Raw genomic sequence first — 24,950 nt, 5'->3', positions numbered from 1 at the left:
CATAATTAATCAACGGCGCAATTAATCCTGACTGATCGAGTCGGCGCGACTTCGCGCCATCGTAATACGGATTTCACGCGAATATATAATATTTGTGTTGAAACGTGGGTGTAATGTGAATGTGTCTGTGAGGTAATCGTTCACGCAACTACACCATGTGAGCATGTAGGTCCGCCCTTCTCTCGTTGCACTTTCTCGCGCATTTCGCTGAATTTATCTCCCCTTTCTTCGATCCCTTATCGAATAGTAAGCTTTATTACATGTAAACGATTTACTTTAGTTAGTTTGGCACATTGCGCGATTCTTCCGTCCATTTTCCCTTAAGTAGCCTTGAAGTAATCACCGACGTAACGATGCGATCGTTGAAAAATAAAATATATTATTCCGCTTTTTTTTCTCTGCGCTTTATTTTCAGGGGATAACAGCTCTCGCGTTGCATTTCATCATATCGAGCCGCGTTTACGTGGTTAAATGGACGATGGTCGCGCAATTAATTGATAAACAGTTCTGTGACTGGAAATCCGAGAACGACGTTGCCAGAGACCATCCGAATGTACTGTCCCGGTGCTCTCGAAGTATATCGGCTATTTGCTTCCTATCGAACTGCGTTTTGTTACAAGAGGTATGTACAGCGGTAATGTATTGTATATATACAGTAATGTGACTTTCTCGCGGCAGTCTCGTGCCGATTTGTGGATTTCGCGCGCTTGAAGAGAAAAGTTCGAGAGAGCGGGTTGCGACTCCAGCTAATTTAGCACGAGAGTCCAGGAACTTTCCAGGATCCTTTGTCCCATTAATCACGTGATTTTCGCACGTATTATTATATAACGCGGCCTTCCGAAGGGCCCTTCTAAATCAGGATCTGGCAACGCCGGCCTGAAATCTCTCCGGGCGTCCTCGCTTCTTCTCTTTTCGAAGTGTTGTCTTCGAGGTGTTGTTTCGTCAGCGGGGTGAAGTGAAGTTCCCACCACCAGGGCCAGGTTAATCAATTAGCAGCTGACCGACAGCTCGGTCGTCCGAATCGAGAAACTCGAGGGAGATCGTTACTCTCTTCGAGGAAGGTTGTTTTTCAAAGTCGGATCTTTGGGAGATTTGATTGACGATCCGTCCAATCTCGACCGGATTAACGGCGGTGACGTTCAAGCGGGATCGCCGCCGACCGAGCTTTGGTCAGGTTGGGCTATGGTGGTTCCGGCTCGGAGGTGGGAGATTCCTGCTACGCCTCCAGGAAAATGAGCGCCGTCGGCTTCGGCTCGAGGTTGCTCTTCTTCGCCTCCACCACCAGGAACTCGATCTCGTTTCGGTCGCGGCGTGCAAATGACTCCGCGATCAGCCGCGCGACCTCTTGATGGTGAAGTCCTACAAATAACGTAGAATTAATAATTGCTCAGAAAATTAAATTTAGTAAAGAATTAATTCAATCGATTATGTTGATGTGATGTAAAGACTGGTTGTTAAAAAATTGGTATCAATTTAAAACTAATATATATATTTCTATTTAATTATTTTATACATATTAAATTATATTGTAAATCAATAAATTTTATAATAATTGATAGAGTAACATTTTTTTTTAACTTATTCTTTACGAAACTTGAAAATCACAAATTGTTTTAGGTATATTATTTTTGAAGTAAGGATACGATATTATTATTGATTTAAACTAATTTTTTAAATTCTCTGTGTCGGCCATGTGGAATTTTGTACCTTTCGTCAGCAATCTGGGTCGTTGAGCTTCAATACATATTTTTATATTGTTTTGAACCGTATAAAAATCTGAAGTTCTTGCATATATTTGTCGAAGCTTTATCAACGAGTTTTTATCATCACTATTGTTTTTACATGAGAAAGACGTTCTGTTAAAGTATCAAAAACAGATCTAGAAATAATATTGTCGGACTATCAAAATAATCATATATCTCACAATCAGTTAAAATCCAACTTGACCGGTGGAGAGTTAAAGCGTATTATTATTACTTGGATCGTATCATATTATTATTTAAATTGTTCCATTACAAAATTAAATTGGCTTAAGGTGAAATACCTTAGCATTATTAATCAAAACAAAGTTGATACTTTTTTCTCTAAAATCGTAGCCTTCTTTAAACCAATAAACATAATTACAGTAATAAAATTACTGTGATGAGGGAAAATTATAGATATATAAGATATTCCGCATAGAGATCTATCACGTTTTGATCTTGCTAGTGTTACCTTCAACTTTTTGACCATCGACCTCGAGAATGAGCTGTCCGACTTCGAGGCCACCAGCTTCGTAAGCTGCTCCGTTGTCCTGCAACGAATTACCGTATGCGTTAGTCATGTTTATAGCGTAATATTGTTTATGCCACCGTAAATGGCGTCGACGATAAATTCGCCCGCGACGCATATTAATCGCGCGTTTCGCTCAAGCCAAGCTTCATTTAAATTAAGCGCTTGGCATCATAAGTAACATAAAACATATATTTTGTCATAATGTATTTCATTAAGAAGATTAAGAAAATGTTAATTGACATCATTAGCATACCCTATTTTTGCGCATAATTATTTATGTAGAGTAAGCTAGATATGTGAGAAAGAGATTTGCACATCTAATATAAAAAAAAATATTCTTTTTAATTTTTATGACCAAGTATATCCCGATAATGTTACATCTTTAATTATTAAATGCTTAAAATAAACTACAAAATAAGAATGTATTCTTATTTTTTACTGTAATTATGTTTCATCCTTTGAAATATTAGCTTTGTAATTTTTAAATAGGTAAACATAATTACACTAATAGAATTTTTTCTAAAGTATAGATAATTATGCCCTATAAATTATTAACTCTATACTTCATTTGACTCTAATTCCTTTCTAATATTTTTCTAATTTCGTCCTAAAACTATTTTAATCTAACTTTTTTCTGACTCGACTTTTCTTAGCCTCACTTTCACTCTAACTCAGCAATCTGTAATTTTACGCTAAATTTCCTATATATATACATTCTCTCTGATATACCCCTTCTTTTATTCTTGTTCTAAATTAACGTTTTCCAACTTCGTTCTGGCTTCCCTCTGTTCCAATTTTCTTTGTTAATTCTACTTTTACTTTTAATTCAATATCCCATGGCTTTGCTTCAATTTTTCCTTTGATCCAATATTTGCCAGCTTTGCCCTAATTTATCCTACGTTACATCCTAACTTCTATGTTGGATAACCTGCCAGAGATAGCTTCAAAACTATCAACCAACCCACACACATACACAATCACCTTTTTCATCTGACAACTTATGCTACGATTTATTGGTGGGGCGAACATTAAAAATCTTTGCATTCCAAAAGTTCTGAAGATCTCTTTATGCATAACATGTCTATGTTTTTGGTTATAACCGATTGTATATACATTTTTAAATACGAGAAATTATTTATATCCAATTTAAAGTGTGAAAGTTGATGCAATCAAGGAAAGACACATAGAAAGATATCATTTTATTGCTAAGAAAAATGATTATTCAATTTACTTTCTTTCTTTTAAGTAACGATTATTTTTAACAAAGAATTTTTTTGATAATAATCTTAAAATTTATTTATTACAGATTTCAGAAATATTTATTGGTATATACCATATACTCAAAAAGAATTTATTTTCTTTTGAAGAATGTTATAAAATTAATCGAAGAAACAACTTTATATAGTAAACAAATTGTTTTAATTTAATAATTTTAATTGGAGATAGGACTCAAGATTTTGAATAAATTCTTGATGCTTGTTATAAACTTATTTGCAGATATGTGAACCTTTGAAATACTTGAAAGTAATTGTTCTTTGCGTACAGTATGTATTTTTCTATATACACTGTCAAACTCACGTGTATATTAATGATCCGGGGCAGTGGGTGCTTGGTATTGGCGCCGCCCTCGATGGCAATGCCTAGAATCGACTTGGTCTTTTTCACGGTGATCCGCAGATTGCCCTGATGATCGGGCACCACCAGGGCGCCGTCCTCCTCCCGTCGTTCCGACATCTCGCTGCGAGTCAATCGCTGCACGCTGTGATGCCGCCGCGGCGGGCCTCCCGCGGTCCCACCCACGACGGACCCGCTGCCGGAGCCACCCTCCTCCAGCAGTTGCGCTTCCTGCATGTCGAAGCTCCGCGAGAGCTTGTGTGCGAGCTCCTGGAACGGGCACAACTTGCATTCGAACGGCGGTAATCGAACATCAGGCCTCATCTCCAGCCATTTCGCCGGATACGCGTCAGCAATTACCAAAAACTCTTTAATTGTGTTTTCATCATATCGTGAAACTTTGAAACATCATATATTGCATTATCATGTTTCAAAGTAAATTTAATAAATATATCAAGTAGGTATTAAAATCTTGAAATTATGAAATTTCCAAGTTCTTAATTTCCTTTTTAATTGCACATTTCATTAAAAATAAAAACATTGCAATTTTAATAAGATATAATAAACTCCCAAGTTTTATTTAAATAATGAAATTTTTTGAATTGTTTTAAATAATAATATTACGATATTTGAGATTTACGTTAATTATTTTTTTACTGTTTTTGCGATATAATAAAATTACTATTTTACGTACACAGAAAAGGACGCATTGAGATTCTTTCCATTCTTTTATGAATTTCATAAATTAAACGTAGTTGCTGTCGCGTACCCAAAATATCATCTCAATGTACACACACACACACACACACACACACACACACGCACGACGACACAGCACATAAGAGCTAAAAAGGCTTATGCTAGCATATTCGCGTGCACGCTGCAGTGGAAGAGCGTTCTGGTAGTCTTCACGCAGCTTCCGAGATACAAGTATCGTAAGATATCTGTGTGCAAATAATTTACAAGTTCTCGTAATATATTAAAACACATCTCTCCGCAAGAGATATTCCGAGCATTAATTCGAAGTAAATGCAAAAGTACTGATCGGAAGCTAATAGAGTAAAGGGTATTTGAAACGGATGCATATATAGACTACCGTTCACAAATTCGGGAACATCTGCAATTTTCTTGCATCTCATGAAAAATTAAATTTAAAAAATCTTTTTAAAATTTTGAAAAAATTTATACGAATCGAAAAAATTATAACAAAAAGATTTTTCATGTTTCTTTTTTCCATTAAAAAAAAACTAATTTTAAAGTTAGAAAGTAAAAATGAGTTTTTATACAAGAAATTTATTACAAAAAATCATCGTGTACTAATTCTTTTAAAAAATCATTTAAAACTTAGAAAGTCTACTTAAATATTTTGTTATTAATTTTTTTCTGTGAATGTTTCATTAAGCTATAGCACTCCAAAGTAAGATAAAATATTTAAAAAATCAATCTTTGATTTTTTAAATATAATTTAGGAACAAAACATCATACAAACAAATTAAAAACTTCTCTACACTTTTTCTTTTTTTTCACCAAGATACTCAACTTTCCGTGAGATGTGAGAAAATTACAAGTGTTCCTAAACTTAAGAACAATAGGATATATATAAATATGTATCTTTTCTTTTCGAAATACATTTTATCTATCCTCTCGATGCTTTCTCATTTCACATGCCTTATCTAGCGTGCTAAAAATGAAATGGGAATAACAGCGATGAAATGGAAAAATATACTTTAATTAAATATATCTATTCTTTGTCATTTCAACACGGATTGCAAATCTTTAGTAAAAAGGTGGTATTCCAATGCAGGGAGACATGTTAACAGTAATTAGGCAATTTAGACTCGTCTCACTTTTAATTTCATCAACAAATTTAAACAGATTTAATCGTAGAGAAATAAAGAGGCATTTCGGTGAATAACATACAATAATAAAATTCTGCAGCTTTCCCGTTTTCCTTGCATTCGATACGGTTCTATTGTTTCCATTCCGCTTTTCCTTGCGTGCAACATTACGTCACCTGTGTGCATGTATGTGAATTATATGTGCTGAAAGACGCAAGCATATAATGTACACATACGTGAAAGTACACGGCTATATATGTTGATATGTATTAATATATATACGTATAGATCACAGGAATATATATCGAAAAATTGAGTCACATGCTTGCTGATGGCAGGCTGGTAGCAGTCGAGTGTTGGTGCTCGGAGAGAGAGAGAGAGAGAGAGAAAGAGAAAAAGAGAGTGGTAGTTGTGGTGTGGTGGTGGCGGTAGTGTTGTTATCACAACTAATTGCCGCTATATTTGTGACCGTCAGCGCTGGTTTCGCTTATGACCGGCTTACCGTAGTCGAATGCGCAGCAAAAAACAGCACATCGATAACAGAGACGTTTCCAATCGCGACATTGTCGTCATAGCGAATGGCCAGCTAACAAATTGTGCAGTTTATTTGTACGGCTAATTCTGACAATTCTAACGATGCCGCTAACAAAATAAGAGCAATTATTGGGTCTTTTCTATATCGATTAAAAAATTGTTCCGTTGAAAATAAGAGAGATCAAACTGATTGGAGAAAAAAGTACGTAATAATAGGAAACACACACATATTGTCATCAAAGTGTGAAGGATATAGAGCGTAAAGTACGTCAAATCTGTACACCCAGAGAAAAGTATTTGATATTTATGACTGTAATTGCATGGTAAAGCAGTTACAGTTAGGATATCCATTTTTTTAGTTAGTATTACTTTATAATGTTAGTGATGATATTTATCGTGATATATATGTAAAATAATATATACTTGACACTGAAAATGATTATTATAAATAATTTTTCGTGGTCAACTTTAATTTTACATTTATGTAAAAAATTAAATAATAATTATTATTCTTACTGAATTTTATATATGTATATGTATATAAAATAAAACATAGCTGGCCATCGAGAATCACTATATAGTTTATAATTATTTTCAGAGTGAATTATATATATTTTTAATATAAAACTATAAATATTTTTATTAACATTTTATATAGCAGTAATAACTATAAATGGAGTTTTTAATTATCACTTTTTACCATGAAATTATTGTCACGAATACCAAATATTTTTGTGCTTGTCAATCTAGGTATTACTGAATTGATAGAAAAGTATTTACAACATGCTAGGTAATAGAAAAGACCCTAGTTATTTTTTTTAGCTATTCATGAGACTTGTTTGAACTAACACTTGACAATCATGCAGTTGGGGCGACAATGATCGAGATACTCGTTTCAAAAATTACTATGCAATATGCATAATCGCTATGAATTTTATTTGTATGAATTTTTCTAGTCTGTATACTTCGATATAACAATTATAAAATAAATTTCGATAACTTTTAGGTGAGGTTCTCAACAAATTACATGATAAGTACAATAGAAGGTACACTATTTTTCTACTAAATTAAACTTGAATCAACGCTATAGGAAGCTCATTTATTGAACTGTAATTAATTAAATCAATTATGCTAAATTAGGTAGACTAATATCGTAGTTTTTATTGGGGGGATGAAAGTTTAACTGGATCTCATGTACAAATTTACTAGATCGAAATATATATTAATGCTACTATTCTAGCGAAAGTAATTAATTTTTAACATTTTTTTATCAGTCACTTAAATTACCGAGTTCACGGCCGGAAGGCGCAAAGATCGAGTTAATTAGATCAGCTTGTTTTCTCGAGAGAAATGTAAAGCGAGAACAGTGAAAGTGCGTCCATTCGATGTGCAGCGAGATACGCGGATACACGCACGTGCCCACGCCTGCACGCATGTCGGTACAATAAGTTTTGCTCTTCCCACATGGCGTCTTACTCGATTTTTTCTGCCCGCGAAAGAAAGTTTCTCTTTCTACTTAATACAGCCACTCACGATTTTCGAACTTGCACAGGAAAATTTACATTCCAGACCAAAAGGCTGAATAAAAGATAATTGACATTTTTTTAATTACTTATTCAAATATTTATAGTAACGTATTTTTTAACAATAATTTTTTAGATTCGATAACTGTTATTCGATTTGAAAAATGATTGTTTTGAGAACATATTATTATTTGAGTAAGTAATCCTAAAAATGTCAAGTTCTAAGAAGTGTTTCCAAACTTTTGACCTAGATTTCCTTGTTTTTCGTAAAATTTTATATTTCTTATTTTACGTTGTCATCCAAATTGACACGCGTAAAAATAGATTAGTCTTGAATCAGACAAGATTTCTCGCCTGTATTTGAACAAAAACGATCACTTTCTCCCGCACTTTGACAATATCTTCCTTTTCTCGAATATAATTAATTTCTTTTATGGATGTATTTCGTAAAAACCGTGTTTATTAACAAATCGACTGGGAATTTAATATCATTTTATAGCTCGATCATTTAAGTAATTAAAATATGTAATTATACTGAAACCATATCTCGTGAGGTTTCTGTTTTGCTAAATCAATTCTGGTTCTTATGTGAGTAAAATGATGGTGCATGCCAAGACATCTATGTGAATATGTTAGCGCATATACATCCCCGTGCCCGTAAATACGTGTATATATAGAATGTCTCACCCAATCAAGTTTCAATTAGAGATTAACTCGGCGACGAAGTTAAAGACAACTCGTTCAACGAAGATTTCGCAATGAGAGGAGATTATTTCGCATCGCAGCTATTTCCAGCAGCTGTTTCGCAATTAATCATTGTGTTTCGCAAAACTTTGATTAAAAGGAAACAGAAGTTAGAGAAACAAAGACGTAAATCTACTTCACAAAAGAGAAAATATTCTATTACTTTTCACTCTCTTGAAGTGCAGTAAATATCGTGATAACATCTTGTTTCGCAATTTATTTCTTTTTTTAAATATTTGTTTCCATCATCTCCGTTTTTTTTTTTAATTTTCCGTGAAATTCTCACGAGCGTAAAACTGACCTGGGATTTCATCAAGCCTGCAATCCGACACGAGGAAGATGAGACGCTCTGTGTATATACGTATAATTGTAAAATAGTGATCGTGCTAGAATGTAAGGACAAATCGTAAAAAAGTAGCATGTGCAAGACATCTAAGATAAAAAACACGTACAACACCTAACGCTATGTCGACTAAACTCACTAGCTCTAGGAGCACAAGGATACTTGATCGTATGGTTGTATGTGAGAGAGAGAGAGAGAGAGAGAGAGAGAAATCTAATTAGGAACAGAACTCATGCCGAAGGGAGCAGACGTTTCCGGTAGCTCTCGAATCGCACCGTCGCGCAATTTCCGCCGCGTCGTTTACCTGTGCTGTTTATACCATTAATTTTTACCGTGCTGTTTATCGCGAACCATTGTTGTCGCTTCGCATTTTAACATGATAGTTATTTACAAGAAAAGTTAAATAAATTATCACGATAATTAAATAAACTGTTCCGGCAATTTTCTGACAGTTTTATCGCACAATTGAAACGATCTATCAATTAATTGTATTTTTTCCGTTAAATTTTTGATAATTTATCATGATTTTTTACTGTGTCATTTCCACGTAAACGTGACCCGGATATTTCAAACGCAATCGACGTTACTGCGAACCTCGCCGGAAGTTTACGATGTCTCGTTGTTTCAGGATAATATGATTTTTATTACGAGGCTTTATTAGCAGTGCAGTCCTCTTCCCTCAGTTATTTTCTCTTGCCAATTATATTTTGCTATAACTTACAATTTGATTCTAGTACGGCTATTCATGCGGAAAAAGAAACTTGTAACTTTGTTGGAAACTGATAATTTTATATGAAGTAAATTTCGTGTTCCTTTTACATAACGTAACAGCAAGTGACGTAATAATGAGTAACGGTAAAGGAAAATTCTGAAATAAAAGAATTTATGAATTATTAAAAGTAAATGTATGAATTTAAATGTATAAATTTTTTTAAATATTAGAGAAAATTCTATGAATTATACTGTAAAAATAAATTTTTAGAAATATTAAAGGAAATTGAGATAAATTATTGGATAAATATAAAAAAAGAGTATATAAATTAAAATTTGCGAGTAAAAAACAGATTGTCTTTTATTTAGCAAAAAAATATGATCATGATATTTTTTTACAAAAAAGTAAATTATTTAGAAATAATTCGCGATGGTAATTATCACTATCCGTTGTGATGTCACACGATGTTGAATACGTTTAGCAACTCAGATTACCAACTCGATTACGATTTCGCGTTGTATTGTAATTTTTTCGCGGAGATGTTATCGAGATTTCCGGCGAGATTCAAATGGGGTTTTCCATGTTTCCTCGCTCCGACACGAAAATTGCTGCTCGTCGCTGATTGCACCTACTCCCTTTCGATGGAGGCATAGTCGATCATTAAATTCACGTCCTAATCTTCACAAGGGCGCCCATAAAAGACGGAGCGTATAAACTGTTTTCCAAACAATTCTTTTAAGCAAAGGACTAAATATTGAGATTAAAAATAAAAAAAAAAACTAAAGCTAGAAAGTAAAAACGGAAGTTAAAAGTAAAAGAAATCAAATTAAGAATTATAATATTAAAACGAAAAAGAAGGATCGAAGTAGATAGAATCTTAATTTGGATTTAAAAAATGATTATAATTACAAAAAAGTCTTTATCCAGAAAAATCCAGCATACATTTCTATTATTTTAAATATTGAATAAATCAAAATTTAAAAAAATATAGAAATTAGGCAATTAAACTGTAACACCGCATATTGATAAAACGGAACAATATTAATATTATATATTATACATATATTCTAATATTTGATATGTAAAATGTATTTTTTACTGGAGTGTATATATAAACGAGACTGACGTATCTTCTAAAAGTATCAAACTTAATTTTCGATAAAAACTTCTCAGATGTTCTTTCCGATCCATTTTTCTCTCCTTTCACGGATGCCCTTGCCCTCTCACCCTTTCGCGAGTCTGTGCGAAGTGCCATGTGGCGGCGGAGAGAAATTGGAATCGAGAGGGATAAAATGAAAGAAGGAAAGGGAAAGTGAAAAGAGAAAGGAGAGATAAAAAGAAACCGTGCTTATCGAGAGAAAAAGAGAGTAAGAGATTGCGATTCTCGCTGGATGGGAAAACTTACGAGGGGCCTGGCGCCCCAGTACCAGGATTTGACACGTTGCGTTAGTCCACCGAGCAGGTGGGACCTCCAACCACCGAAACCTCCACCACCTCCTCCACTCTCCGAGCCCCTCTCCTCCCTGCTCTCGAGCTCGTCATCCTCCTCCAAATCGCGATTCCTGTCGCCAGCGCCCCGTCTCCCGTTACCGATCATCTCGGCGTCGCTACCCTCGCAACCCCCATCGCTCTCCTGCGTCGCGACGTCCGCGTATAACACAACCGGAAATGCCTCATGTTAGCGCCCGTTCCGTCCCTTATACTACTAGTTTACGCGAATATTGTGGACGGTGTGAATTCCAGTGTGATTGGTAATTACGTTGAATTGAGATAAGTGATCGTAAAGCCGATACTTCATGTATTGTACGACAACAAGGCTTTCCCAGCTGCGATTGGTTGCAGGACAGGGAGGTTCTTGAATCTTTCTGTCCTACAGCCAATCAAAATGCGTGAAAAGTTTGTTGTACGATACTTAAAATATAGATAAGTGTGTGAGAAAGATATGATTCAGGAGGCCAAATCATGTAACGTTTTTCTTAGGGCTAAAAATGAAAATTTTTATATGTATGTGTATATATATGTATGTATGTACGACATACATAAATACCAATTTTCACTTTTTATATTTCCGCTCCAAACAAAAAAATTACATGATGAATACTCAGAGGTCGAATTAACCACAGAAGAAATCTATAGCAGATAAAAATCTGTGCACTGAGAGAAAAATGTTTGGTATTTGTGACTATAACTACACAGTAAAATAATTATGGTTAATAGTAATTAAGAGAGCTCCTTTTAGTTCTTACTGCTATATTGTTAATAATAATAATTAAGTTCAATATATAATATAAGAAAATTAAGTATCGATTTATATGGGAGGACTACATACGCAGTATGTAAAATTCACACATAATTATAATAAGCATTGTGATCCAGCTTTGACCGTCATTGGCTTCCTTCTTCTTGTTGTTGTTTATCATTGTCCTAAAAAGATTTTAATATTTGTTAAAATTAAGTACCTATAGAGTTGGCTATGAAAATGACTATAATTTATAATTGTTTTTGTGGCCAACTACATTACATTTTTTATATATAATAGAATTATAAATATAATTATTATTACTAACATTACTGCAGTAATAACTATAAAACTTAGAGCTAATAATTATTTAATCATGCAATTACAATCATAAACATCAAACATTTTTTTCTCAGTGTGCCTTAATATCAGCATAATTTTCCTTAGAGAGATTTCTAGGGTAAATAATAATAATTATTATTAATTAAATCTAATAAATTATGCTCTATCTTTTCGTCTCTTTTTGTCTTTTTTTTTTCTCAAGTGGTAGAATAACGTTAACCGATATAAGCCGGTATTTATAGTTGGATCTTGTGTTTAAGACCGTCTTAATTACAGTCTTAAGATGTCATGAACCAATCAAAGAGCCGTATTAACTTAAGACATTACTTAAGACGATCTTAAAGTAAGAACGGACTATGAAAATCGCCAATACTGACGTTTAATAGAAACTTGATCACTGTATTATTTTTTGACGTTATTCTATTACTTGATTTTTTTTATTCGCTACACTGAGAGAAAAAGATGACTGCAATTACCACAAATTAACTATAATTTATAGTTATTTTTGGTGGCAACTATATATTTTTTTATGGAATTATACATAACTATTATTATTAATATTATAGCAGTAATAACTATAAAAATGGAGTCTGTAATCATAATTATTTTATCATGAAATCATAGTCACTGCATTTCTCTCAATGCAGCATAATTCAAAAATTGCATTGGATCTGTAGGATACTGTGGATACTGTAGGGTATCTTTGTAGTTTTTTAATGAGATTAATCGTATCATATTCTCCTCGCTCTCCAAAATTATAAGTAACAAACTCAATCAAACTCATCGAGAAAGTACAAAGGGACTGTACACTTTTGCCTTGTATACGTAGTTAGCCTTATTCGTTTTATTCTTAGTTGTGCCTGACTGTTGAGCTAATTTCCTGTCTAAAAACCAATCTCTAGTTTTCTTATCTCGTTTCTTTTACTTTCCTTGGGCAGCCACAGTAATTTTTCGCAAATGTGCAATTTCTCACAACAATTCTGCACGAGGTTCCTTAACATCTCTATTATATTTGTGCATTTTATTCTTCTCATTTGTATGTCATATAAAATGATATTTGGAGCAACTTTTTTCAATTAACGACGTTTACCTTGTTGCGTTAATCCAAGATTCAGAAAACTGACGCGTTTTTTTTCTGTTTTAAATTTTTATAATTCAGATTCTAATACAAATTTTTAGATTATAATTTGTTATTTAGGAATAAAAAGAGCTACTTTTTTGAAAATCTAATTGGCAATAGAATAGGATATTTAAAAAAAAGATATAAGAGTTGGAAGTAGAGATAAAAAGAGTGACTCTTGTCTTTATATATATATATATATACTGTGTGATGAATATTCAGCTAATAAATGATTATATCTCTCTTTAAAAGAAATAAATTGATGTCATTATTATTTGAATAATTTATATAGCCAGTAAAAAAAGGAGTCATTTAATCTATTTACCTCTAATTTTGTTTACCTTTAATTTTTTTTAGACATCCCATGACATTGCCGATTAGATTTTTGGAAAGATCAACTCTTTTTAAATACTAATTGCGGTATAAAATTTTTTATTAGGATTGAGTATAAGAGTTTAAAACAAAAAAGATCGTATGAGTCTCTTGGGATTTATATCCATTTTCATCCATGTAATTTAACTTTTATCTTTACAAAAATTTTTAATAATTTCAATTCTTAGAACTAGAAAAGGATGAAAAGTAAATTAAATCGAGATTAAAGTTAATCTACATTGGTTGAAAGCTAAGAAAGGGTAAAGAGTAAGTTGAGCCGAGATTAAAGTTAATCTATATTGGTTGAAACTTTAATGGATTAAACAAGTTTCTGACGTTCAATATACCAGTCTCTCTATAGAATCGCGATCATGCAAGAAGAACGATACTTAGAAAGTGCGGTACAGTAATCGGACGGTCTCTTTGTAAAGCGATCGTGGGACCTACATGATCGACACGCTCGCGTTTATGATCGTTTTGTGCGGGGACGCGTAACGGCGCGCAGGTGGGCCTGATTGTTGCCGTCTTAACTGGAGCACGTCCCCCTAGCTACGAAGGATCGCATGAAACCAGTTATATAAATTGTTTAAGGATCGTTTCATAGTGTTTCACACCAGACTGTAATTTGCTCAAAAAACCACATTTCTGTGGCGAAACGATTAACACTGGAAAAGAAAGTAGAAACCTTTTAAGATCTACCCGATCGTACCTCGACAAAATTTTATTCGTTGCAGAATTAAGAATTTTGTATTGTACAAAAATTATTTTTCATAATATTAATAATTAATTATTTTAATAATTTCGATACTGAAGATGGTTTGATAAAGTCGTCTGAGAAACGTTCGTATATATTTACAATATTTGTCATACAATGTTCAGCATTAAAATCTAGTTTAATTTGTTATTATTTAATTTTTCATAATTTTATTTTTTATGATAATAAAATAATTAAATGAGGGCAATGAAAATAATAAATTCGCGTAATTAGTATGCTGTTAATAATACTATTAATATTAATACTATTACATATATTGTATTATATTATTATAATTACTACAACGATATGATGCAAACTATCTGAGTTTGTACAATACAATTTACGAGTAATCAACTCTCCACAACTTAAAACGTACAAATATGTGATATAATATTTTAAATTTAATAAAAGAATTATTGTAATTATATACATATCAATATAAACTGTATATTTGAATTTCGAGAGCTCTCTGCTATCTATTATTTTAATGTTTTATTTTTTGTGTGTATTGTATAAATAATTTTATATGAATATTGCATCTTTTGTATCGCATATCATTTTCTCTTTTTGTCAATCCTTTTACATATAAAAAACATATTAAAACAAATATCAGGTAGTAGATGATCAGTGAAAAATCAATTATATATTTAAAATTAAGAGAAATGTGTGTAAAAAAAATGATACACACAATTTATCATTAGAGATATTAGGCCTCCTAATAACTGTTTCTTGCTCTCATGTCAGATCATTTTTATTTTATTTAAAGCGATAGACACGAACTCATCAGCTAACGTGCATAAATAACTTGGGCCCATATTTTATCAGTTATTTTTCTGCTGAGAAACTTAACTGAAACTAATTTTGAGTCGTCGAACAGTTCAATTTATATTTTGAGAATTAATATTTCAATTGCCAACTTCAGCCGGCAATTTTGTTATTCTAAATCCAAATCACGTATTTTCGTGGTCACCTAGTAACCTTAGTCGGCAGCAGGAAATAATAATCATTGCCGGTTATTAATGGGACCGCCATCGTTGCCGGCGCGTCGCGCCGTACTGGAGAAAGTTTCGGGACGACGACGTTCCGTTATGTACGCGGAACGAGGATCACGTAGAACAAACGCGGAGCCTCGGGTGGTCCCCGAACCGGAGTCCCGAGGAGGAAGACCGGTGTTTTACGATTTTACGATGTAGGTCAATTGTCGCGGCGTTCAATGATTCCGCGGTCAGTCGGAGTTGATCGGAGGTTTCGTTCTTGGAAAAGTCGGGAGTTAGCTGAACAACCGGTCATTCCTGTTCTTTTCATCCAGGAATTGGCGGAACACGATATTTCTCTGTTAGTGGACGTGACGTTTATCGGGCAAGCAAAACGACACGGTCGTAGCAAAAAGCTTTGTTGCTTGCCGTGTCTTAATTCACAAATAGTAATTAATAAGAAATATGTATCAATTTTATCAGCTTATGCAATTTTTCGCAATAAGATGTCAAAAAGAGCATCAATTAACTATTAAATTGTTAATCAATTTAATTCGTGATAGCACTACGGTAGATTACTAGAGTTGTGTTTCAAAACAGACTATTGTTCGGCGCGCAGTTTGGAAAGACTATACACATACCAGTATATAAATTCACGCGAAATTATACATAAGTATTTTATATATAATTATATATAAGTAACTAAGATCCAAGCTAGACTGTTATATAGTAGGCTTCGTATTCGTATTAGTTATGCAATTTTATTAGAGCGGCTGATAATATCGAAGCAATAAATAATTAATTTTTTTATTTTTGTTAATCTCCATGGAAGAGATATAAATCGAGCTATAAATAGAGTTATAAGAAAAAAAAAATCACAGAATCTTTTAAAGTAACACTTTATGCGTTTAATGCAATTATCTCGCAGGCGAAGTTTATTGCGTGGATAATGATAATTTTTCAAGATAAATTGCATTAGAAATAAATTAATTTCTTTCTTTTATTTCGTTTCTTGCTGTTCTTAATTATAATGGACGGACAAGACTTAGGATTTTCTGATATAAATAAAATATAAAAATTTAAAAAAAAATAAACTATAAAACATAAAATCTTTACGCGTTTAATGCAATTATCTTGGAATCGAAGATTTTCATAGAAGTGGCGATAATTTTTTGCTTTCAAGATAATTGCATTAAAAATAAGTTCATTAATTTTATTTTATTTAACTTTTTTAAATTTCTACTGATCTTGATTTGACAGATAAGATTTGAGATTTTCTGGTATAAATAAAGCGTGGAAAATTTTCGCAGGGGTGGCATAATCTTTCTTTCTAAAATAATCGTATATTAGAATTAAATTAATTCTTTTAGTAGACTAGTTTCAATTCCTTGATTTGACGGATAATACTTTTTCAAATTTTGTAATGTGACGAAAAAAAAAAAAACTGGAGCCTTTTGATACAAATAAAACGTAAAACATAAAAATAGTTGGGAATCATCAGAACGTCCATTTAAATACAGATTATAATTTTTGAATAACGCATTGGTCGCGCTTAACTCATCCGTCTGTGGATCGTTCCGACTGGGAAGCGAACTCATGGATCACGTCGATCTCCATGCGTAGGTGTCACTCACGAACTGGTTTGAAGAGTGGCGCAATACGCGTGCGGGTTCGATGAACTCTTAACGCTCGTATTATATTCTTGTACGCGTTACAATTTTTCATATTAATCGCATCGCATTTAAATCCTGTCTTCATGTCACTAACACGTGATGTCCGCTCACATTGCTTCCAAATGCATACAGAAAGGACGATTTTGTCGAAGCATCTAAAATTTAGATACATAGTACTGAGAAAAATGTCTGGTTGAAAATGGACACACCAAAAGATTTTAATTATATCAGAATAATTAGAATTCTAATAAATTTAACCAGAAAATGCTGATTCATGTATTTTAACTAGAATTTGCATTAAATCAACTAGATATTTTTTTCAGAGTATATTGAAAATAATTTTGTTGGAACATCCATATAATTATGCAGGAAACTCAAGCATGCTAAACTCAAGCAAAGTTTTGACGTTCTAACAACTAGCTTGAGCGTTCTACATAATTATTTTGATAATCCAACAAAATTATCCGTACAGACCTCCAAGGGATGTTCAGATAATGTTTATATTATAGACTGTTATTCTTGTTTGTTTAATATTTATATTCTTTGAACGTTACTAGAACATTCTCAGATAATTATGCTGTAGGGTATTTTTAGATCTGTTAGCTAAACTTTTAGATACTTTATTTCAAAATCGTTCTTTCCGCAGGATATACATGATCAGAAAATTTTTATATCCTTACAAAAAGTTAGAATTTTGTACCGATAAAATTTGTCTGTTTAGTTTAATTTGAATTCTGGTAGAAATTGAATGAATGAGAATTTTTTTGTTAAATCAATTGGAATTCTAGTTGAAATAACCGGAGTTCTGAATAATATAATCAGAATTTTCTGGTTGTTTATTTTTAACCAGATATCTTTCTTAGTGTGTATACGTATCAATACATTACAAAAGGTTTGATATTCCAGCAGCCAGCTCTTTTGAGTATTCTACATAATTATTTTAATAATCCAATGAAATTACCCATATAGCATACTTTATCCGAGAGATATCCTGGAAACGCCTTTAAGACGTTCACAGAATGTACAAATTTCCAAGCAACATCCTAAAGACATTTAAACGACATTCATGTCCTCTGAACATCTTAAAGACGTACCTGAGATATCTTTTGAATAAAGTGTACATGTTCTCAGTATATAACTACATTTTAAACACAGCAAAATCGTTCTTTCCATGCAGGATACACATGATCGGAAAAATTTTACATTCTCCTGTAAAAAGTTAGAATCTTGTATCAACGTGTCACACTACATCATGTTTTTAGCCTTGTACTATTAATAGATAATACTTTCGCGCTGAATTGCAAAGACCGAAGCGTATCACACAGAATACCGGAGAATGTAGTTCCTGCTGTGCTTATTCGTAATTATTGCTGTTCACATCCCGGCACACCCGGTGCATCCAAACATTAGAAAACATTGTGTCACGCGATCCAACCTCGTTATATCATCAGCCACAACGCTCATGCATATCATATTCTTCTCCATGGTATCGCTGTATCTTCCCTTCTCGTTGCCTCACAATAGATTTGGAATTTTTTCTCTTTGTGCCCTTTCTTTTTTTAAGTCACGCGTAATCGCGATTAAGCGACGATACGGTCCGATGCTGCCCGGGTCGCACGAATACGGTCCTGTTATCAGACTCTCGATAGCACGGCAGAGTTCCGAAGAGGAGCACGCTGCACCTGGGAGGACTGCACCATGTAACCCTGCATCCGCTATGTAGCTGCAGCCTGCTAATCTGGCAACGTTGTGTAGGAGCCGGTCTTACGGGCGTAGCTGCGATTTTCGGGCCCGAAAGCGAAGTCTCTCGGCAGAGATGAAGCCCTACCTCAGGGATCATCTGTCCTTCGTTGCATCCTCGTAGGAAGAAAATGTCGTGACGCTTGAGACATCTTCACGCGCAGTAACTTTAACGGAATCGGGGCCTTCCGGACCGGAAAGTGTTGCTTTCAGTCGTCGTGTCCTGTTGTCTACGTTCCTGATTTTCTCTCACCTGTTACTTGTCCTCTCCCCCTTCCCACCTTCTCTCTGTCTCTCGCCCTCCATTTGGTCCTCTTTTATCCGCTCGTTTTGCGCCGTAGTTTCTCCTGCTCTTTGGTTCCCTACCTTTATTTGTTGTTCCCATTCTCCCTCTCACTCTTTCTTCCTCCATCGGTTCCATCGGCCACGTTCTCTCTCCCTCCTTCTTTCTCTTTCTTCGTGGGCTGACTCACTCTCTCGATCAGGTAAACGTAAACCTGCGCTGGCTGCTACTTCATGTCCGATTCCTGAATCAGTCGCACAGGCACCAGCGAGTCGAGCGCTCCTCGCGTTGTTCTCTCTATTGGGCCCCACGATTGTCACGATCCATCATTGATCCTTCAGTACGTAGTTCAGAAATTACGCGGACCACGACTGGATTTTAATCGTTCATAGCGATTCATCAGACATTTGGCAGGTATTTATCAGAATTGAACTTTGGAAAATTTGCTCTTTTATCATGTGAAAATATTTCAATATTTAAACAATATCTAAATATTCTTCAATACTTTAAATATGCTAAACGCTTTTCTAATCAAATATTTTTTTCTTGTGTCAACATGTTCTTCGATGTTTTAAATTTTTCATTTACTAATTTCCCCTCTGTTGGACGATACTTTTGTTGACAAATTTTGTATTTTATATTTTACAAATATTTTGATACAACAAGATTTTATCATCATACTGTTCATTTACTAATTTAATTATTATTAACGACACAGTTAAAACAACAAATTGTAGAATAATAACAATATGTGAACACACTTAAACTTAAGTGTGTTCTTTCTGTATTTCTTTATATTTACTTTTCTTCTTTTTCTGTACGTAATTAAAGACGTAATAAAAAATTAATTTATTGAATATTATCAAATAATAATAATTTTGAAATGTAATTTTAGTATAATAACTGGTTGTAGAAAAATAAAAATATGTTTTCTTTCTGCATGTAACTAACAGAATAACAGGTTTTAATTACGTCAGTAGCAAATGAACGATACATAACAAGATCGTAACATGTGCGTAAAACGTGACCTGTAAAATATTCCACGTATAGGGAAGTGTGTAGGCTAAACGTCGATTGTCATTCCGCGCTTGACGTTTACATAATTCGCCATAATGTAAAACACAGTTCCGTCATTGTCGTTGAGTTTACTTGGCCTTCGAAATCGCGAATGATCTCTGTCATCGCGTAGCGATTTTTTTCGGAGCAAAACGTGGCTGCCTGCGGTAAAATGCGTGTTTGAGTAATATATTTCGAGAAGTAGGACCAACACGTTTACATGGTGATAATTGTCAAGCTGCAAGAACAAGTCTTTTCGGGCAAGTCGAGTCTTTTTTCGGCAGATTGGTTGATTTACTGCTTATTGTTAGTACTCAGTGTACTCAGCGTCGACAGAAACAAGATAGTATCTGGCACATTCATGTAACTTGTAAAATAAGAGAAACGACGTGAATTTGTCAGTTTTAATCTTGAAAACAAAGCTTGACGATGAGAGACGAAATCTGATTTCTTGGAAATGCATGTGATCTCCGTAAAATTAATGCATTCCTGACCTATATCAAGAAAATTAGATTATTCCATAATTTCTCAGTAGTTGGTTAACGGAAAAGTTGTTCAACTTTATTCCACCTGCAGTTATTGTATTTAAAAATTTTATTACGTTACAATTTTTATTTTTCGAATTATTATTTTTGTATGTCCGATAATTCGATATTTACCTCCGTTTATTATTATTTTCACCGATTAGCAAATAAGTCCTCTGAAATTTCAATAATACGATAATGCGTTAAAATTATCAGGAGTATTAGGATGTGTCTTTTAAAATTGTTACTTTTGTCCGCGCTACTGATATTAATTTAGAATATTGGGACTTCCTCAGCTCTCGTTGTAGTCACGGTAATTACACGGAATTAGAAATTTCACGCAATACCGAATGCGCTCGCGGTTCGCGTTTCGCGTGATTACGCCGCCTCGATTAGGAAACTGCGTCACGCTTGATGAAATCTAACTGTGGCGAGATCATTAAGCTGCGAGAAGACGTACCGATAATAATCCTGCGCGCGAAACACCACGAGTGCAGCGCGGATGCGTATGTATATATGGTGATCGATAAGAAAATCGCCACATGAAACTTGTTGGATTCCGTACATAGCCGTGTGAAAAATATACATGTATTTCCGATTTCGTATGTATATATTCTGATCGTAAGTCTAGAATAAAAATCCTGGAAATTCTAAAAAAACTAGTGCGCTCAAGGATTTTGAAATGTCAAGACATCGTTTTCTTTAAATGTAATACAACTCAAGAAATTAAGTTTTCCAGAAAAGCGAAAAAACTACTTTTCAACAGGAAATTATTGACTAATTAGAAAAACATTGGCAAAAATATACAGTGTGTTTCTAAATAAGTGTAAAAGATTTTAGAAGATGATTTTTTGAAAGGAGACTCTCTCATAAAAACTTATACTCGTACATCCCTCTAAAGGATCAATTTTTATGAAATAAAAGAGGATCCGAGTTTTTCTCCTAAAATATCTTGTTGAAACATTATTTACGTCTATTTCTACCAATGTAGATAAACTTTAATTTCGGTTCAATTTCTTGTTCATTTTTTTCTAATTTTAGAACTAGAAAAAGATATTATATATATGAAAAGTTAGCTGTGTGTGAACCAAAATTAAAATTAAACTATGTTGATGAACTGGCATTAATGTTACAATAAGGATGGAAAAAGTAATCATACATTTTTCTACACTTTTTCAACGTCTAGAACAGTAAAAAAACTTGGACTTGATAGAAAAATTTAAATGATTGAAACATAAAGTCGAGTTAATTCATTTTTAAAGATTGATAGAGTAATATTTATTTAACTCATTTGTGATAATAACTTGAAAATTATACTTTTTTTAGTTACGTCATTTTTAAAATAAAGAAGTGATTTTTAAAATTACATTTTTCGAACTTTATCTTCAATACACGACATTGGGATTTATGAAGAAAAGAAACGTAAACTTTATTTGTCAATTGACGAAAAGTAAAATAATCGGAAATAAATATCGGAATACGATATATGTACATCTGAAAAGCATACGCTACAGGCTTATTCGCTTCGTCCTCGATTTTCTAGCAGAATCACGATGTGTTTTTCTCACCCTCGGTTCATTCCCGATCCGACCGGGCGTAAACAAGATCGTAAAATCCCAGTAGATCGCGTTATTCTCCTTACTTTAAGACTCGCGCGCGCCTTCTCATTCCCAGTAGACACTAGACAGTTGATGTAAAATTTTCGATTTCGAATGTCTATATATGTACTGTTATTTATTTTCCACAAGATCATGACAGATTGACACGTAAATTTACGAGAAGGATAAAGAAAATATGCCTCCTCATCGTATCTTTTATCCTCCTTTGTGTTGGAATTTTATCAGTTACCTTTTATCTATTTTGATGGAACCTTTAAACGTTACATAAATATTGAGACATACGGCTTTTAATATTCATTAGTATTCTTCGTATATTTAAATTTAGAAATCGTGAGAAATGTATATTTTTTTAAATTTACAAATGTCAAACTCCACATTATAAAATTCAAAGAATATCCCTATCAATCTTGAAATCCATAAATTAAAAAAAATTTAGCATTCATAAATTCTACTTTCATTTACTTTGAAATTTTCAAACCACAGATTTCAGAACTTTGCTATCGACTTTGAATTTTTTAGCTCTTTCCTTTTATTTCAAACCTTCTCAGTTCAATTTTAATAAATTTACATAGTTGGAAAATTTGTGTTAAATTTAATCCATTTCACACATCCAAATTTTAGTGTTACTTTAATTACAAGATGAAAACATTAGGAAGCAATACAAATATTAAGTGAAAGTTAACATCAAAAATGTAATATTAGCACAATTTGTAAGCAAATTGTGAAACTATATTTCTTCAGTAAGATTAACATATTAACATAAATTATAACATTTATAATTTATATTTTATATTACCATATTTTAGTTATTTATTTCAGAATTTATATTTTAATTATTATTTTTATGTTATTTGTTCACCTAAATTGTCTTATTTTAATACTAAAATATGTTGAACCTTAAATAAAATATTTAAATTTGGAATCGACATAATATCTATGTTTTAGATTTTAAAATTTTGCGCACTGTTAACAGCGTTGACTCTTAATAGCCTTTATGTTTTTACTTAATTTTTTGTAATTGTTTTGAAAACATATAAGAGTCTGTAATTCAATTATATCATTAATTTATTAAATTTTTTAAAATATTTAAATGACATATTTACATTGTGTTAATGTAACACTCAGACACATTAAAAATTTAACACAAATACTTTAAGAAATAATAACAAGAACCAATTTTAACAAATAAAAATGTCTCGTTATAGCTTTCGCTTATTCAGAATTCATTGATGATATTGGATCATTACTATGAACATGAACGCAGTCATCGCTTTTTTTCAGAACGAAGAACTACCCTTCCCTTCCTCGTTTTAATTTTTTTAGTTCATTCGTAAGAAACTGGGGCTCTCTCTTCTAATCTGCTTTCAATTTGTTAAAGTGCATGTCCACACGATATTAAATACACTAGTTTCATAAATCCGTCACTGCTTTCTTCCTAGAAAGAATGAGGGTGTCCTCTTTTCATTTCTTTAGGTCAACCTCCAACAAACTCAGACTCTCTCGTTTAATCGACCTGCGTCTAATGACGGTGATCAGTACAAACGCGCATGTCACCGCTTTCCTCACTGTCCGAGAAAAGAACCGTGCGATCCTAAAATCCATTTTCATAATTCACGAGTTCTGCCAACAAAGATCCTATAAAATTTCGCTCGTAAACCGCGCGAGTCCTCAAATCCCGCATAATTCTCAGCTTTTCCTCGCTTTGATGCTTCGTTTCAGCTCTAACAAAGTTTAGAATCTAATCGTCTATAAACGGGCGTCGTTGCTTTCTTCCCAGGGGAGGGAGTCATGGAGTCGTGGCTGAGCGACGTTCAACGCGTGCGGATCCCGCGGCCTAAGTTCGGCAGCGGAAATTCCGTGCGGCGGTCGAACTCGGCGGTGCAGCATTCGGCGCGCTCGGAGATGCACTCCCATCGGCAGGGTCAGGATGTGGCCAAGGCCACAGAGGAGCTGCGCCAGGCGCTTCAGGATAAGCTCTGACCGACCTCACGGCCATCGTAGGGTTCCGGCGCGGGCGCGAGAATTTACTTCATGTACCTTCCTCGCCATCCTCGTACCTGCCTACCATGAAGAGCGAATTGCTGAACGATCTTGAATCGTTGTTGAATTTCCTATCGCTGTATCGAGCGTTTTTTTTTTTTTTTAAGTTTCCCGCAGTTTTAAGATAATTCTTTAACTTAGATTTTTGTATAATATTTATGCATCTAAAAATATATAAGTGTTAAATTGTTTAACAGCGATTTTTTGGATTATACTGAAAATTATGACAAAAATAGGGGGCTCTATAAGTTTGGAAATTTAGAGAAAAGATAAATTTTTTATTCGAGCTAAATTTAAAAATCAAATCGATTGAAATAGGACTACATTTGGATTAAAATATTTTTACTTACAAAATTCTTTAATTCTCTGTAAAAGAATTTTTAGTAATTTATTGAGGTAAAACTATTAAATAAGAATTGAAATTCGTTTACTCATCTTTTATAAAAATTTTTTTTTTTTTTTTTTTATTTAGGATAGTTTGTAAATTTAAATTCTTTCAAAGCTAAATTTTTGCTTTGATTTAAATTTGAGACTTAAATCATTTATAATGATTAATACAACGCTTAGATTAAAGCATAATATTTTTATTTACTTTTTTATGAAATTCTTTAATTTTTTAATAATTAGTT

General features: G+C 33.3%; 2 protein-coding genes across 2 annotated transcripts in view; one reads left to right on the top strand and one right to left on the bottom strand.

Moving 5' to 3' along the window:
- Window positions 1-1,216: 1,216 nt before the first annotated feature.
- Window positions 1,217-24,950, bottom strand: part of dysc (whirlin protein dyschronic) — a 79,509-nt gene continuing 55,775 nt past the window's right edge. The window contains exons 11-14 of the mRNA XM_018536862.1: window positions 10,988-11,215; window positions 3,853-4,158; window positions 2,215-2,293; window positions 1,217-1,359 (exon numbers count right to left, since the gene is read on the bottom strand). Of these exons, the coding sequence (XP_018392364.1) occupies window positions 1,217-1,359; window positions 2,215-2,293; window positions 3,853-4,158; window positions 10,988-11,215 (756 nt within the window). The remainder of the gene's footprint in view (window positions 1,360-2,214; window positions 2,294-3,852; window positions 4,159-10,987; window positions 11,216-24,950) is intronic.
- On the top strand, window positions 19,182-24,445 carry LOC108771547 (uncharacterized). The gene is made up of 2 exons (XM_018536863.1): window positions 19,182-19,496; window positions 24,059-24,445. The coding sequence occupies exon 2, from the start codon at window positions 24,070-24,072 to the stop codon at window positions 24,259-24,261; it is 192 nt and encodes a 63-aa protein (XP_018392365.1). The 5' UTR covers window positions 19,182-19,496; window positions 24,059-24,069; the 3' UTR covers window positions 24,262-24,445.

The sequence above is a fragment of the Cyphomyrmex costatus genome, unplaced genomic scaffold (assembly GCF_001594065.2).
Source record: "Cyphomyrmex costatus isolate MS0001 unplaced genomic scaffold, Ccosl1.0 scaffold160, whole genome shotgun sequence".
Taxonomy (NCBI): Eukaryota; Metazoa; Arthropoda; class Insecta; order Hymenoptera; family Formicidae; genus Cyphomyrmex; species Cyphomyrmex costatus.
This window is presented reverse-complemented; position numbering and strand designations above follow the sequence as displayed.